The sequence below is a fragment of the Triturus cristatus genome, chromosome 5_2 (assembly GCF_964204655.1).
Source record: "Triturus cristatus chromosome 5_2, aTriCri1.1, whole genome shotgun sequence".
Taxonomy (NCBI): domain Eukaryota; kingdom Metazoa; phylum Chordata; class Amphibia; order Caudata; family Salamandridae; genus Triturus; species Triturus cristatus.
Genome location: NC_140588.1, coordinates 375,887,227 through 375,902,219, shown reverse-complemented (window position 1 = coordinate 375,902,219; position 14,993 = coordinate 375,887,227). Strand labels below are relative to the sequence as shown.

Sequence of the window (14,993 nt, the reverse complement as noted above, 5' to 3'; positions counted from 1 at the left end):
CCTGAAACCCCCCAAAATGCACTGCTGGGGCCTAACAATTCATTGAGTGCCGGTGTGATGTGTGTGGGTGTACACGGCCTACACGCCTGCACGTGCCTGTGTGAGAATGGCATTACCCTGTGGAAGAGTGCATTCGCGCATGTCTCCACGCCTGTGCGCAATTGCGCGCGTCCTTACCGACACGTCCTCCAGGGAGTGCGGCAGCGAGTGGATGGAGATGTCCCCCAGGCCGGAGCCCAGGCCGTGGCCCCCGTGCAGCAGCTCCTCGTGGCGCCGGTAGTCCCTGCGGGGGTCGAGGCCGGACAGCTGGTGCGGGAGCCCCCGGTGCGGGTGCAGCAGGCCGGACTCCTGGCCCTGGCGCTGCCAGCTCGGGTGCTGAGGCTGCGGCTGTCCGTGCAGCGGGTTGAGGCTGTATGGGTCGCTGACGTGCGGGTAGTGCTCCTGGGACTGCGGGTAGATGGGCTGGTAGGGCGGCGGGAAGTAGGGCGGCTGGAAGTCGGCGTTGGGCGTGTGGGAGAGCGGCGGGGCGCTGCTGTAGGGGGACTGCCCCACCGGGCCCAGCTGCGGCAGCCGGCCCGTGCCGTTAGTGGCGCCATCGTGCCGGTCCTGTTGGGGAGAAGCACACGTTAGTAGGCACTGACACCACACACACAGAAACACCCTGAAAAACCGTCTTACTAAAGGCGCCAGAGCTCTGGCGAGACAACAAAACACAACACTTTTGTGAGGCAACGTGCACACGTAACAGTCAGCCGGCGCGCACCGGGTGTGCAGCAGCGTGTTTACACAAGGCGTGTTTACGTGCGTGCGCCCTCACCATGAAAACAAAAATGGAAGATAAATGAAAGGACTTTTATGACTGAAAAACTAACACACGCACTCCGTATAACTCGCACGGACTGTGTGGTCAGTGCATGCGCGGTGGCTTCACATGAACACTTGCCAAGCGAACACAAAAACACACACACCGGGATACTTTTATGGGACAAAATATCCAGGCAGGAGGGCCCTTTAACTTTTTTGTTGTTGTGTATGTCAATCGTTTCTCAGAGTGTTTACATGCCCTTGACATAAAAAAGGCACAATACGAGCGCGCTTTGGCGTCCCAGGGGTCGGTGGTGCGGACTGACTGCAACGAGCATTCTCCACACAATAGCAAATAGTTTATAATTATTAGAAAATAAAGGCAACTTCTCGCCGCTCTCACTGCAAGACACAACAAAGCCTCCCGGTACGGGGCCAAGACAAGCCTTGGTGCATTTCCCCATGGCCGCAGCCATGAACGTTACAGACAAACATGTAAATGATTATCTGGAGATTAACTGCTAGGATGTGTACGAGCCACTATGGTCTGTGTGATAATGACTAAATATGGCTTTCTAAATATGAACTGTGAAGCAGGGTCAGCGTATTCACAATAATAAATCTACTCTTAAATTCCTTCGCATTTCTTGAAATATTTACATTAGACGTGTGCGCCTCTTTCACGTGGAGATATAATGTATACAATAAATAGCCTGTGAATGTGATTTAATTATAATCTGGTCAAAAACAACTAAGCTTTGCAGGAGAGGCTACACAGAGCTCAACGACAGCTGAGCCCAAATGTACTCGGTAAAATATAACATCGAATTATACGCGAATAAAACATTAGCTCAACACTATGGCATTAATGTCGACTAAAATCTGTGCATTGTTCTAGAGCTCGCCACTGCACGCGCCAGTGTGTTTGTGCACCGTATGCCGGGGCCCACAATGTGTACAGAAGGCAGTGAACACCTCCGAATGCACTACACTAAATTGAATTGTTGCGGGTCACACAACTGCTTCCCTGTCCCAGCTATATCTCCTGTCTTTCTAGGTTTACACCCGACCCTACTCACACCCACAAAGCCGTGTGCAACTGACACAATGGAGCTTGGAAGCCTGAGCAGACGCACAATCGCCACACACTTTGGCGTAAGTGTAATACCGCCACAAGGGCTGCAGATGTAACTGACAACTACCACAACACAGTCGACAGTATTAGGTAATTTTCTGCACTGAGTTAACATATACAGAGTGTCAAGCAACCACCAAAAAATTAAAAATTAAATTTTTTATTTTATGTGTCAAAATTAAAATACAAGCAATGTCTGTCCTGGATATAATGAAGGACAAGGTAAAAACAAAGCACGTGTAGGGTAAGATAAAAACGTGCATGGATGTAAAAAGGATTATAAAGCGAGCTTTTTTACTCTTTGCATGGATTCCACAAAAGTGTTGCCGGTAGGGAGGGAGCATAACAAGGAATATTAAAAATATATATAAAAAAGCACGCAGCGAAAACATAGCCTTACAATAAGCATGGTGGCTGTGAAAGCCAAAATAACGAACAACCACAACAACCTGTACGTACATCTAAAAATAAAAAAAACAACTCACCATTGCAGAAAAACTGTGCACTAACATCTTCGGGCGTTAGAGAGAGAGGGGATCGAAGGGTAGAAAAAAATCGAGAGATGTGACAACAAGGAACGAACGAGTAAAAATAAATAATAATTATAAAATGGAAAAAAATACAAAAAATACAAGAAGGCAGAAGAAAGCCAAGCGCTATGCTGCGTGTGCAAGAGCAAAAGGTGTCACAGACGGCGAGCCAGGACTCGAATCCATGTGTGCCTGGGGAAGGGCTCCTCCGGGGATGCGCAAGCGGCGGTGTCTGTCCCGGTTTGTAATGGCAATTGAAAGTTTTTGTGTGGTTTCCTTTCCTGTCCCCCCTCTCTCTCTCCTCAGCGCTCCTGCCTTCTCTCGCGCCGTGTGCTCCTGTGCAGACAGCCGGCTGCTCTCTCCCTCCCGGCGCAGCTCCCAGTCCCAGAGAGCGGGCTGCTCGCCTTTGACTCCTAATAGCAGATATTCATGACTATTAATGTTACACGAATACTTAATAAGGGGCCGAGAATGGCTGCAAATCGAGCGTGAAGCGAGGAGGCAACTCCGAGGCAGAGCCCGCTCCGAGTGACGTCCATTGACTGGAGGGTGGGAGGGTCTGATCGGAGAAGTGGGAGGCTGGGGAGGGAGGGGGCTCTGGGTGGGGAGGAGAAGGGGGCGAGCCCGGCGAATCAGAGGGGAGGAAGGCACGGGAGCCATTGTGAACGGCTTCCCAGGCCGGGGTAAAGCGAAAGAGGAAGAGATGTAACGGGGTGGGTAAGGTGGGGGTGCGTGGGTGGGGGCAGGGAATTGGGGGGGCTGGCGCCCTGAAAAGACGAAGCAGAGAGGGGCATAGGTGTGGGAGACAGGTCGTGAGAATTTGGGATGAGGGGGGCCTGACAGTATCCGAAGCAGTTTTGGGGGGGGGGGGAGGTATTAATATTAAGAGATTTGCAAGGTTTTGCCACACATATTCTCTAAGCGGAATATGCCCAGGGTAGGGGGTGCCCCGGGTGGATGTCACGACTGGTTACCAGGATTGCGGGCACCCAGGAGTATTTTACAGCGCTTAGAAATGACAGACGTAAGGTATACAGCACTCCTTTAAGCATGTTATAGTTAACATTACTACCATCAGCAGGATAACGCGAGGTGTGTCATGCGCAGCATCCCCCATTCATTCACAGGCCTCTGGGCGCTTGGGGCAGTTTAGGAAGGATGGGGGAAAGCGCTGAGATCAGAGGGGCGAGGGAAGGGAACGCTGGAAGATGCGAAGGTTATACCCTGGTCAGGACTGAGCACGCTTGATTCTCACGACTCTTTGGTCCATAGGAGGGGAAACGGGTGTGAGAACCAGACGCCTCGGGTGGGATGGAGAAATGACGGCGAGGCTGGCGCGTGAGCAGTCAAGCCCACCTGGCGGTATGCGCTGCTCTGGGCTCGGTGACATGTCTTTGCACGTGGCTGCCAGCCTCAGGTGTCTAGATACACCGAGCACATGACAGCGCGGTTGTAATTGCCTCGAGGGAGGTATAGGGGGAGCTAGAGCAGTGCATAAGAACGAGGATACAAAGGAGAGAGGTCACGCGAACGTAGATATCACCTCCGCCACCCAACCCCCATCCTCACCCCCGACAAAAGCTGCAGGAAGGTGGAGAAAGCAGAGGGCGCACTGTGCTAGCGCCCCCTGTTGGAAGATCCTCAGAAAGCGCGGGAGAGGAGAAATCAGCTGGGGAGTATGGTTCCCTGGAGGAAGAGCTGGAAGCAAAGTAGGATGGTTGGGACACCTTGAGTAACAGCAGTATGAGGGGTACGGGGGCTACATTTACTCAATGTAAGTAGGTGTGGGGTGGGGCACCTGGGGTACACAGATGTTGAGTTACAGTAGTATGGGTGGGGGCTGGGAACATAGGCTCCATGTAAGATCCTAAGCTACAGTAGTTGGGGGGGGGGGGGCGGGCTGAGGACGAATACACTCCCTGTAAGAAGATGTCGAGTTACAGTAGCATCGGGGGAGGGGTGCACCTAGGGTACAAAGGCTCCATGTAAGAACATGCTGAGTTACAGTAGTGTGTGTGTGTGGGGGGGGGGGGTGACCTAGGGGTACATTGACTCCCTGCAAGAAGATGCTGAGTTACAGTGGCATCGGGGCAGGGGGCACCTGGGGGTGCATGGGTTCCTTGTTGAATGTTGAGTTACAGTAGCTTGGGGGTGGGGGGGCACGTAGGGTAGATAGACCCTGGAGGAAGAGCTTGAACAATATCAGGACAGACGAGGGCCCTTGGGGCAGATGTGTCAGTGCAGTAAAAGCGTGAGCTGCACCAGAACACCAGAGGGTTCCTGGCGGCGTAAAGTCCCATTTTGGAAGGCTGTAAAGTAGAGAAGTAGAGAGGAGGGCACCTCGGGCCCTCTGTAGGAAAGCTGGAGGCATGGTCGGGCAGGAGGAGGCTCCTGCGGTGCACTGTCCCCTGCAGCAATAGGAAGTGGTTAGTAAGCAGATGGCACCAGGGGCCCCACAGTGCCCGGTATACATTTCTTGAGGGACAGCAGGATAAAAGAGGGGAGCTTGGATTTAAATCACCATGCAGGAAGGGAGCGGGTGAAGTGAGCACCACTGTGCCAATAGCCCTCTGGTGGATGAACCGGAGGTGCAGTGGGACAGCAGGTGGCACCTGGGGCCATATACCCTCCTTGAGTAAGAGCTGAAGAATTAGCATAACAGGAGAGGGTCCCCGCGGCTATATAGCTCCACTGCAGAAGAACTGGCAGTATAGCATGACAGAAGATACGCCTGGGGATACATTGACCCCGTAGAGGAGCTGGAGGTATAGCATGACAGGAGAGGGCCCCTGAGGGTACCTGCCCACCCCCCCAAGAAGAACTGGAGGTATAGCATTACAGAAGATGCACCTGGTGGTATACAGCCCCCTGGAAAATATTTGAAGGTATAGCATGACAGGAGAGGGCACCTGAGGGTACCTGCCCCCCCCCCCCCAGAAGAACTGGAGGTATAGCATTACAGAAGATGCACCTGGTGGTATACAGCCCCCTGGAAAATATTTGAAGGTATAGCATGACAGGAGAGGGCCCCTGAGGGTACCTGCCCCCCCCCCCCAAGAAGAACTGGAGGTATAGCATTACAGAAGATGCACCTGGTGGTATACAGCCCCCTGGGAAATATTTGAAGGTATAGCATGACAGGAGAGGGCACCTGAGGGTACCTGCCCCCCCCCCAGAAGAACTGGAGGTATAGCATTACAGAAGATGCACCTAGTGGTATACAGCCCCCTGGAAAATATTTGAAGGTATAGCATGACAGGAGAGGGCACCTGAGGGTACCTGCCCCCCCCCCCCAAGAAGAACTGGAGGTATAGCATTACAGAAGATGCACCTAGTGGTATACAGCCCCCTGGAAAATATTTGAAGGTATAGCATGACAGGAGAGGGCACCTGAGGGTATATAGCCCCCCTGGAGAAGACCTGGAGGTATAGTATGACAGGAGAGGGCACCCGAAGGTATATAGCCCCCCTGGAGAAGACCTGGAGGTACAGTATGACAGGAGAGGGCACCCGAGGGTATATAGCCCCCCTGGAGAAGACCTGGAGGTATAGTATGACAGGAGAGGGCACCCGAGGGTATATAGCCCCCCTGGAGAAGACCTGGAGGTATAGTATGACAGGAGAGGGCACCCGGAGGTATATAGCCCCCCTGGAGAAGACCTGGAGGTATAGTATGACAGGAGAGGGCACCCGGGGGTATATAGCCCCCCTGGAGAAGACCTGGAGGTATAGTATGACAGGAGAGGGCACCCGGGGGTATATAGCCCCCCTGGAGAAGACCTGGAGGTATAGTATGACAGGAGAGGTCACCTGGGCTTATGGGTCCTAAGGAGAAAAATGAGGATATAGAAGTGTCAGGAGAGGGTACTTAGGGACATACGGTCCCCTGGAGTAAGAAGAGGAAGAATAGTAGGGTTAGAGTAGGGCTCCTGGGGCCATGCAGCTCCTACAGAAAGAACAAAAGGTAGGAGGAAAGGAGAGAGTACCCGCGAGCGTACAGCCTCTTCGAGGAAGTGCTGGAGGTACAGCAGAAGAGGACGCCCAGGGAGAAGATCTCTGCTAATAGTAGGAGAGAAGAGGGCACCTAGAGACACAGGGCCTCCCGGAGTAAGAGGTGGGGTGTAGCATGGCCTGAGAGGCCACCTGTGGGCATATACAACCATTCAGGAAATGCTGGGTGCCTCCTATGATAGGTGAGAGCGGTGGCCAGGTGTACCTCTGGGGAGGGGGTAGAGTAAGAGACTAGAGACACATGGGGAAGATAGGCCCCCTGGAAAGGTACTGGAGGTCTGGTAGAATAGTAGAGGACAGTAGAGGGCAGATACCGCCCTATAAGTGAGCTGAATGTAGAGTAGAAGTGAGAGGGCACCTCGGGGTACGCCGTGTGGTAGCTGCCGGCTGCGCTGCTCTCTCTCGCCGCTCCTCTCTTGCCACTGCTGCTCCCTGGGGGTGAGAGGCTTCCTGGGCTCTCCAGGCCTCCGGCCTCCTTCACTTCCGCCTCTGAAGCGGCGAGGCCCGGGTCCCCGGCCGCCTGGGCCCTCTCCATGCCTCCCCTGAGGACCACTCACTAACGGCGACCGCCCCCACACACACCCGGGACCTCCTCGCAGCCCGGGGCACGGGCTTCTAGGCGCCTCCGGAGCTCTCCACACAGAACAGCAGACGGGACCCGGGAAACTAGTGCCCCGTAGGGCGGCGCAAGGCCCGGCTCACGCCTGAGGTGCTGCTCCCGGAAGCCCCAGAGGCGGCCTCCTTGAGGGCCCGGGTGGTGGAGGCTGCTGCGGGACGGGTCGTGGGGCCCCTGGGGTAAGTTCCCGGGACAGGCCTCCAGGTGGGGTGTGGAGGGTACAAAGAGACCTCCAGAGCGCCGCAGGGAGGCCGAGCCCGCTCGTACTCTCCAGGCACAGCTCGCAGACCTGCTCCCTCCCTCCGCCGGCTCCACAGCAAAGGCAGAAACCCGTCCGACCGGCTGCCCAACTCGCAAACTACTCCCCAAAAAGAGAGCGAGCAGGGCTCACGGCCCGGAGCTGGCAGAAGGCGAGGGCTGCAATAACAACAGCGCCCGGCAAGTCCCTGCACAGCCCGGGGCACACCTGGGAGGCCCTGCTGCACGCCCCGGGAGCCGGCGCTACACGCACCTGGGGGCGGTGCAGGCACGTGAGAGCATAGCCTGGACGGACCTGGGAAGCAGCAATGCAAGAAGCGAGGCCACACCACACACCCGGGAGCAGTGCACGCGCAGGGGAGCCTACACCCCAGGGACCTAGGACGCAGCACTGCATGCAGGGACCACACTATACACACCTGGGAGCAGTGCAGCACAGTGGGGGCATACACTACAGGGAGCTGGGAGCCAGCACTGCAAGCAGGGACCACACTACACACCCGGGAGCAGTGCACGCGCAGGAAGCATACACTATAGGGACCTGGGACACAGCACTGCATGCAGGGACCACACTATACACACCTGGGAGCAGTGCAGCACAGTGGGGGCATACACTACAGGGAGCTGGGAGCCAGCACTGCAAGCGGGGACCCCACTACACACCCGGGAGCAGTGCACGCGCAGGAAGCATACACTATAGGGACCTGGGAGGCAGCACTGCAAGAAGCGAGGCCACACCACACACCCGGGAGCAGTGAACGCAGAGGGGAACATACATTATAGGGAGCTGGGAGGCAGCACTGCAAGCGGGGGCACGCTACACACACCTGGGAGCACTGCAAGTATCTTGGACATATCTGGGAAGACTGGCCGCACAAGAAACATGCACTGTATAGTCCTGGGAGGCCGCATTGCAAGCAGAAGGCACTCTACAAACACCATGGAGCACTGCACGCACATGGGATGCCCAAATGCACACAAATGGGAACACTGCACGCACAATGAAATATGCACTGTATAGACTTGGGAGGCCGCACTGCAAGCGGGGACCACACTACACACACCTGAGCAGTGCATCACAATGAAATATGCACTGTATAGACTTGGGAGGCCGCACTGCAAGCAGAGACCACACTACACACACCTGAGCAGTGCATCACAATGAAACAGGCACTGTACAGAACTGGAAAGCAGCACTGCACTCGGCGCCAGCAAGCACTGCCGGAACATTTGAGGCCACCACACTACCCGCATCTGGGAGCACTGCAGCGCATGAGATGACAAGCTGCACACACATGGGAGCACTGCATGCACAATCAAACGAGGACTGTACAAACCCGGAAGGCCACACTGCATGAAGCGAAGCCACACTACACACACCTGGGACCACTGGATGTTCATGGCACGGCAAAGTGCACACACGTGGGAGAACTGCAGGCACGTGGGATATCAAACTCCGTACATCTGATATCAATTCAGGCAGAAGGGACGTCCAAGTTTACAAATGGGTAGGCATAACATACGCTGCACGCTCCTGGTGCACGCACGAGGGCATACATTGCACACACAAGAGTATACACTTACACTGCACGCTCCTAGTACAACGGTATGCTGGTGGGACGCCACACTGCACACACTGGCAACGTAGACCGCAGACATGGTGTAGGCACAGCATGGCCTGGAATGGTAAATTGTACACAACGAAAGCATGCACTGCACGGAACTTCACACAACTGGGAGCACGATAAGCAGTTAGAAACATGCACTGGCCACATCCCGGTGGACACATAGGCTCACGCATTGCACGCACCTGCGAACGCAGCACGCACACAGGTCACACTACACCCTCTGCAGACAATCCATTGCTCGCACAATGCCACATGTAGAAAAGGCCTCACTGCGCAGACACAAGAGCACACTGCACACCCGAGATTGCACCGCAAAATTCCTGGCACCACACGCTGCACACACCTAGTGGAACACATTGCACCCACACATTTCACCTGAAACGCCCACCCCGAAAATATTTGAGAGCACACGTCTCAGGGGCACAGCAGCTGGAGGCAGCACACACTACATCTACCTACTGCACACACAATGGAGAATACACTGCCCACTACTTTCTGCAAATATTAGGGGCTTACGCCTGCGATATCGGCTCACGTGGGAGTCCGAGTGCAGATATATGTTATTCGACATTACCTATACCCTGGAGCAAAGAAAACGCATGGAACCATAAACTGCACACACATGAGAGCATAGAGGAACTGATCAATAACTGGATGTGCATAAGAACACACATTGCATGTACCTGGAAGCGCCAGGATGCATTAAACCCTCAGAAGAGAGACCTGACGGTTCGGAAGCAAGACGACACCTGGAAGGAGAGCTGGATGGAGAGGAGATAGGGCAGGGCCGTAAAGGACACTTTTACCCCTATGGAAAAGACCCGGATGTTTAGTGAGGCAGGAACGACTACCAGGAGGCCTGTACCGCCCGGAGTGGAACAGGAGAGGTCGCTTGTGGGCGCATAACGTCGCCCCTGAGATAGGAGTTGGAGGTATGCCATGACAGGGCCCACATCTGCAGGCACTACTGGCCTGGGAGCACACACTCTGCAGTAATCCCTGCACACTCCTTGTATTACTGTACATACCGGCGTGCCAGCACCTGGGATACTTGGAACCAAACAAACCAGAACACGCAGAGCGCGCGCTGCGCATTTCTAGGAACTAGCTGCACACACAGTAAGGCTCGGCACACCTGAGAGCAAGTATCCGAGAGCACGGACACCAGCGCACTGAAGCACAAGCATGAGAACAAGGAACGTGCACAATGTAAGCACACACACAGACATGCACTTCGCGAGTGCTCGCCCCATCCACTTATAGCTCAGTAGTTTCACCCTGTGCCCAGCCAGGTGCCCCTACGTCTTATGGATGTCTTCGAAAGTGAGCATCTATCAGCCTGTGGGCGTCTCACCGCGCCCGTGAACTCGGGGCGCCTGCAGTAACTCTTGCCCCCGTCACCGCCCTCGCCCCACCACTCTCCACAGGACTTTGGGCCCCCTCGCGTGCGTCCCGTGGACCCTGGACCCGTCCCGTGTACTTTGGACTCCCTCATATCGACTTTGAGCTCCCTCCTGTGGGCTCGTGCCGCGCCCGTGGACTCTGCCACCTCCTGTGGACTTGGGGTTCTCTCTCGTGGACTCTGCCACCTCCCGTGGACTTGGGGCTCCCTCCCGTGGACTTGGGACTCCCTCCCGTGGACTTGACGCTCCCTCCGTGGACTCTGCCCCACCCCCCAAGTGGAATTGGCCCTCTCCCGTGGACTTGGGGCTCCCTCCCGTGGACGCTGGGTCTGTCCTCGGGCTTTGGGCTCGCTCTCGTGGTCTCCTAACCCCGTCTGTGGGCTCCAGCCCCCACCCCGAACCGTGGGACAACGGATGAACCCCCCACACCCCGCACAGGCGGCACGAGAGAGACCCACAACGCAAACAAAGGATGCGCACCTCGGAGAGGACAATAAATGGAAAACACTTCACAGCCGGCTGTTGTGTGGGTGTCTCTAATCTCGCTCGTGACCGAAACAAACGCGAAGGCAGCGGAGGTCAGGACGTGAATATTATTTACAATAAAAAAGACACTTTCTGAGCGCTGCACAAACCATTCCAGAGTACCCACGTATCCCTCAAATCTCACACATCTTTACAAGCGCCTTCACAGAAAATACCATATGAACATAGCAACGAAGCCATCAGACAGACAGTGCACGTACTTGTGATTTTAATAAGAGACTATATAGGCAACATTAGCAATCACATTGGAATCATCAGCGTCCTCAACACACCAAATGAACCCATTCATTCATGTAAAACAATCTCAATTGACGAGAAAATAAACACTCTGCGTCGTTTGTATACCTAGCGCTTCGGAACATCAGAGATGTGAAGCGCTACATAAATGCCACAAGATAACACAATGTGTGCGCACCCTGCTGTGCGCTGAAATGCAAGGCTTTGACAGAGCTCTGGCCACGTGCTTCTGGTGCCCGGGCTTGTGTCACGCGAGCCACGCTCGATGTCACACAAGAGAACAATGAAGGCGCCGGGCGCGTGCCTGCGATGGACAGTGTGTGCACAGAGGGGCAGTGGCGCAGGACGGTGGGCGGTACTGCTCTACAGATATAACAATGGCAGTACACGGGGGCAGTGCCGGGGCACTGGCAGTTCAAGGCTAGCAGTCACGGGCAGAGGTTGGCAGTGGACTAGTAAAAGAGAATACGACTAGAGGGAGGGCGCGGGCCACGACAGGGCAGCAGAGCGGTGACAAGGCAGGACAACAGCAGCTGGGCAGTTTGAGAAGTAGGGGTGGTGACAGGACAGAATAGAAGTGACGAGGCAGCAGGAGAACAGTGCACAGAGCAATGACGGGACAGGCGAGCAGTGACAGAGCGGGTAGCAGGGGCAGGAGAATAGTGACAGGACAGGAAGCAGCGACTGAGCGGGTAGCAAGGGCAGGACAGCAGAGCAGTGACAGAGTGGGTATCAGCCAGGGGCAGGGCATGAGTGCAGTGCAGGCCAGGGGTTCAGCGGTAAGGCTGTGAGAGTGTAAGGGCAGTGACAGAGCAAGACACCAGTGGCAGGGCAGGGGAGCATTGATAGCACTGCAGGCTGTGACAGGGCAGGGTGCAGTGATTGGACAAGAGAGTCGTCATAGGGCAGTAGCGTGCAAAAGAGCGGAGGGGCAGTAGCTGGCGCGAGAGACCATTGACAGGGCAGCAGAGAAGTGAAAGCGGAGCTGGCAGTGACAGGGTAGGAGAGCCGCCATAGCCCATGGGGCAGTAGAGAGCAGTAGAGCTGCGACTGGGCAGTAGAGTAGCAGGGACAACCGGGCAGTGACAGGGCAACGCTCAGCCCGAGCTGGTTCACAAACAGTAACCCGGATGCTCCGCGGAGCTCTACAAGTCTGGACAGGAGGATCCTGCCCGCGCCTCTCACCTGCTCGGGCTGCATTTTTCACATTTCACTCAGTGTGGGAAACAAAACAAACCGAAGCAAAACAAAAAGCCTCGGCCATTTTTGTTTTTATGACAGCCACTCACGTGGACAGGGAATTCATTCTCATTCTAAAATCTAAAGGGTTTGCTACTACTACGCCCTTTTCGTGCCGCCCTAGGTACAACCGTTTCTAGAAAAACATATATATTATAACGCATAAGCAATGACCTTCTCGGAATAAAAAAATAAATAAAAAAGAGGTGGCCATGGTCCCAAGTGTACCACACCTCTTGGTATCAAAGAGGCCGGAAGAAAAACGACAATTTACTGTTTATTGTGAAAATGTTCGTGACGTAGGACTGCATTCACTTAACCACTAATAACTTGTCAAAAGGCTGTCAAGAAATACTATATTTGGTTTAATGAAGAATATACCATTGTTCATTAAAAATGTATACTTAAAGATTTATCGGTGCCTGAGTTATTGTAAGAAAAACAATCAAAAAATAAAAAACACGCCTTGGTAGTAGCTAAAAATGGAGGCAACGAAGTGTTCATGTGCAATAGTCAACTGACTCGATTGCAACCAGACAGCAGGGGGTTCCTTAAAGCCGACCTTTCTCCTGTGTGCTGGTGTCAAGCAACTCTCACACGTCATCCTCTGGAGATTGTTCACGCGCTGTGGAGACCTACACAAAAATCTCCCTTCTGGCTCAGCTGCCCGTTTTCCTTTTCTCTCTCTTTGCATGTGTAAATTTGTATTAGATTTCTTTTTTTAAAAGTTTACAAACTCAAATGAACTAAACAAACTTTAGGTGTCCAACGCGAATTGTTTAAAACAAAAATCGCAGAGTATATTCTAAAACGCGCTTAGTGGTGTAATGCAGTAATATTAAAGCAGGCGCCTGGATGCGATTCAGTGAGCGCTTTAAAAGTCTCCCAAAATAATAAATAAAAACAGCGTCCATAATAAGGCAAGGGTGCAGAGGCTGTCCTGCAGTGTGGTGCAGGTTCTGGGGTGCATCCAGGGGGGGGGTCCCCTGCCCCAGCATCTCCGGAGCTTACCTCACATTCCTCGTACTTGATGTTGTCCGTCAGCTTCCAGAGCATTTTCATGGGCTGCCGTGACAGGGCCTGGCTTCTCCCCGCCTCGCAGAAGTACAGATCCAGTGTGCTGGTGAGAGAGGCGCGCGCCGGGGAGAGGCAGGCTGAGCGGGAGCTCCTGTCTGCGCTCTGACATCTCCCTCTAATGGCCAAACTCGCCCACTCCAGCGCTTTACCAGGCAGCCGGCGCCTCATTAGCATAGCCACCCTACCAATGGCTCCCTTGGCACGGCGTGCGGGGGGCACAGCCCGGGGCGCTGCTGGGTAGCACTCGCGCGCACTGTTACTACTCCGCGCGCCTATTACAGCACTTTTCAAGGGGTGGCGTTACTATTTAGGAAGAAAGCTGTGCCCATGGAAATAGAAACGTAGGCTGGTTTTATTACACTATTATCATCTGTTCTTCAACATAATTCAATACTACATTTTTACACATACCTGGCGTCCGTCCACACGACTGCCAATCTCTCCGCCAATTATCCTAGCCACCCACCATCTAATGTATCAATCTATTGATCCACCGACCCATCTACCCATTCATCCATCAGGGTACGCGTCAGCCCACCAAATAACCGACCTGCTTACCATGCCTACATCTATGAATCTGTTTATGTGCGAACCCACCCATCCAGCGCCCCACTTACCCATCAACCTACACATTCATTATTCAATTTGTATCCATCCTTCCACCCACTAATCGATCCATCTATTCCTCAAGCTGTCAAGTAACCAATTCATCCATCCACATATCGGTCCCTCCATTTATCGAACCACCAATCCATCCATTCAAACCTGTTCACCCACTCACCCGTCAGCCAATACAAAGGTATACCATTGATTCATACTTTTATCCATCCATCTCCCCACTCACCAAACTGTCAAGTAGCCCATTCATCCATCCAGTTATTTATCTATCCATGTTTCGTGCCACCAATCCATCCATTCAGCCACCTATCCCTCCATACATCTTTACATCCATTGATCCATATTTTCATCAATTCCACCACCCTATCATCAATGCACCCATCCATCAGACCATCAAGTAAACATTCATCCATCCACTTATCGATCTATTCATTTATCGAACCACCAATCCACCCATCCATTCCACTCGTCCCTCGTTTCTTCCCCGTCATTGCTTCCTTCAGTATTCGCCTCCATGGAGAAATGCACACATCTGTCCACCAAGTCATTCTCCACCACATCTGTTATTTTACCAATCCAGACATTTTTCTATTTTTGTATCAACCCACCCATCCTTAGTTCTAGAAAACATCACCAACACTACTCTTGTTAGCTTGGAGATCTATCTATCTATCTATCTATCTATCTATCTATCTATCTATCTATCTATCTATCTATCTATCTATCTATCTATCTATCTATCTATCTATCTATCTATCTATCTATCTATCTATCTATCTATCTATCTATCTATCTATCTATCTATCTATCCATCCATCCATCCATCCCTCCAGCTGCCTATTCACACACATATATGTACCAATCAACACCGCGTCTATTCGTCTTCCCACC

General features: G+C 53.4%; 1 protein-coding gene across 9 annotated transcripts in view; it reads right to left on the bottom strand.

The window, feature by feature from the left end:
- The window catches only part of TFAP2A (transcription factor AP-2 alpha), a 37,333-nt gene that overhangs the window by 19,290 nt on the left and 3,050 nt on the right, over window positions 1–14,993 (bottom strand). For 2 of the 9 annotated variants that reach the window (XM_085607237.1, XM_085607238.1), the window contains exon 2: window positions 178–606. In XM_085607237.1, coding sequence (XP_085463363.1) covers window positions 178–606 — 429 coding nt within the window. Of the gene's footprint in view, window positions 1–177; window positions 607–2,424; window positions 2,452–6,838; window positions 7,415–13,418; window positions 13,600–14,993 lie in introns of those variants that run through there. The other 7 variants (XM_085607234.1, XM_085607230.1, XM_085607231.1 and 4 more) reach the window with 7 other exon arrangements.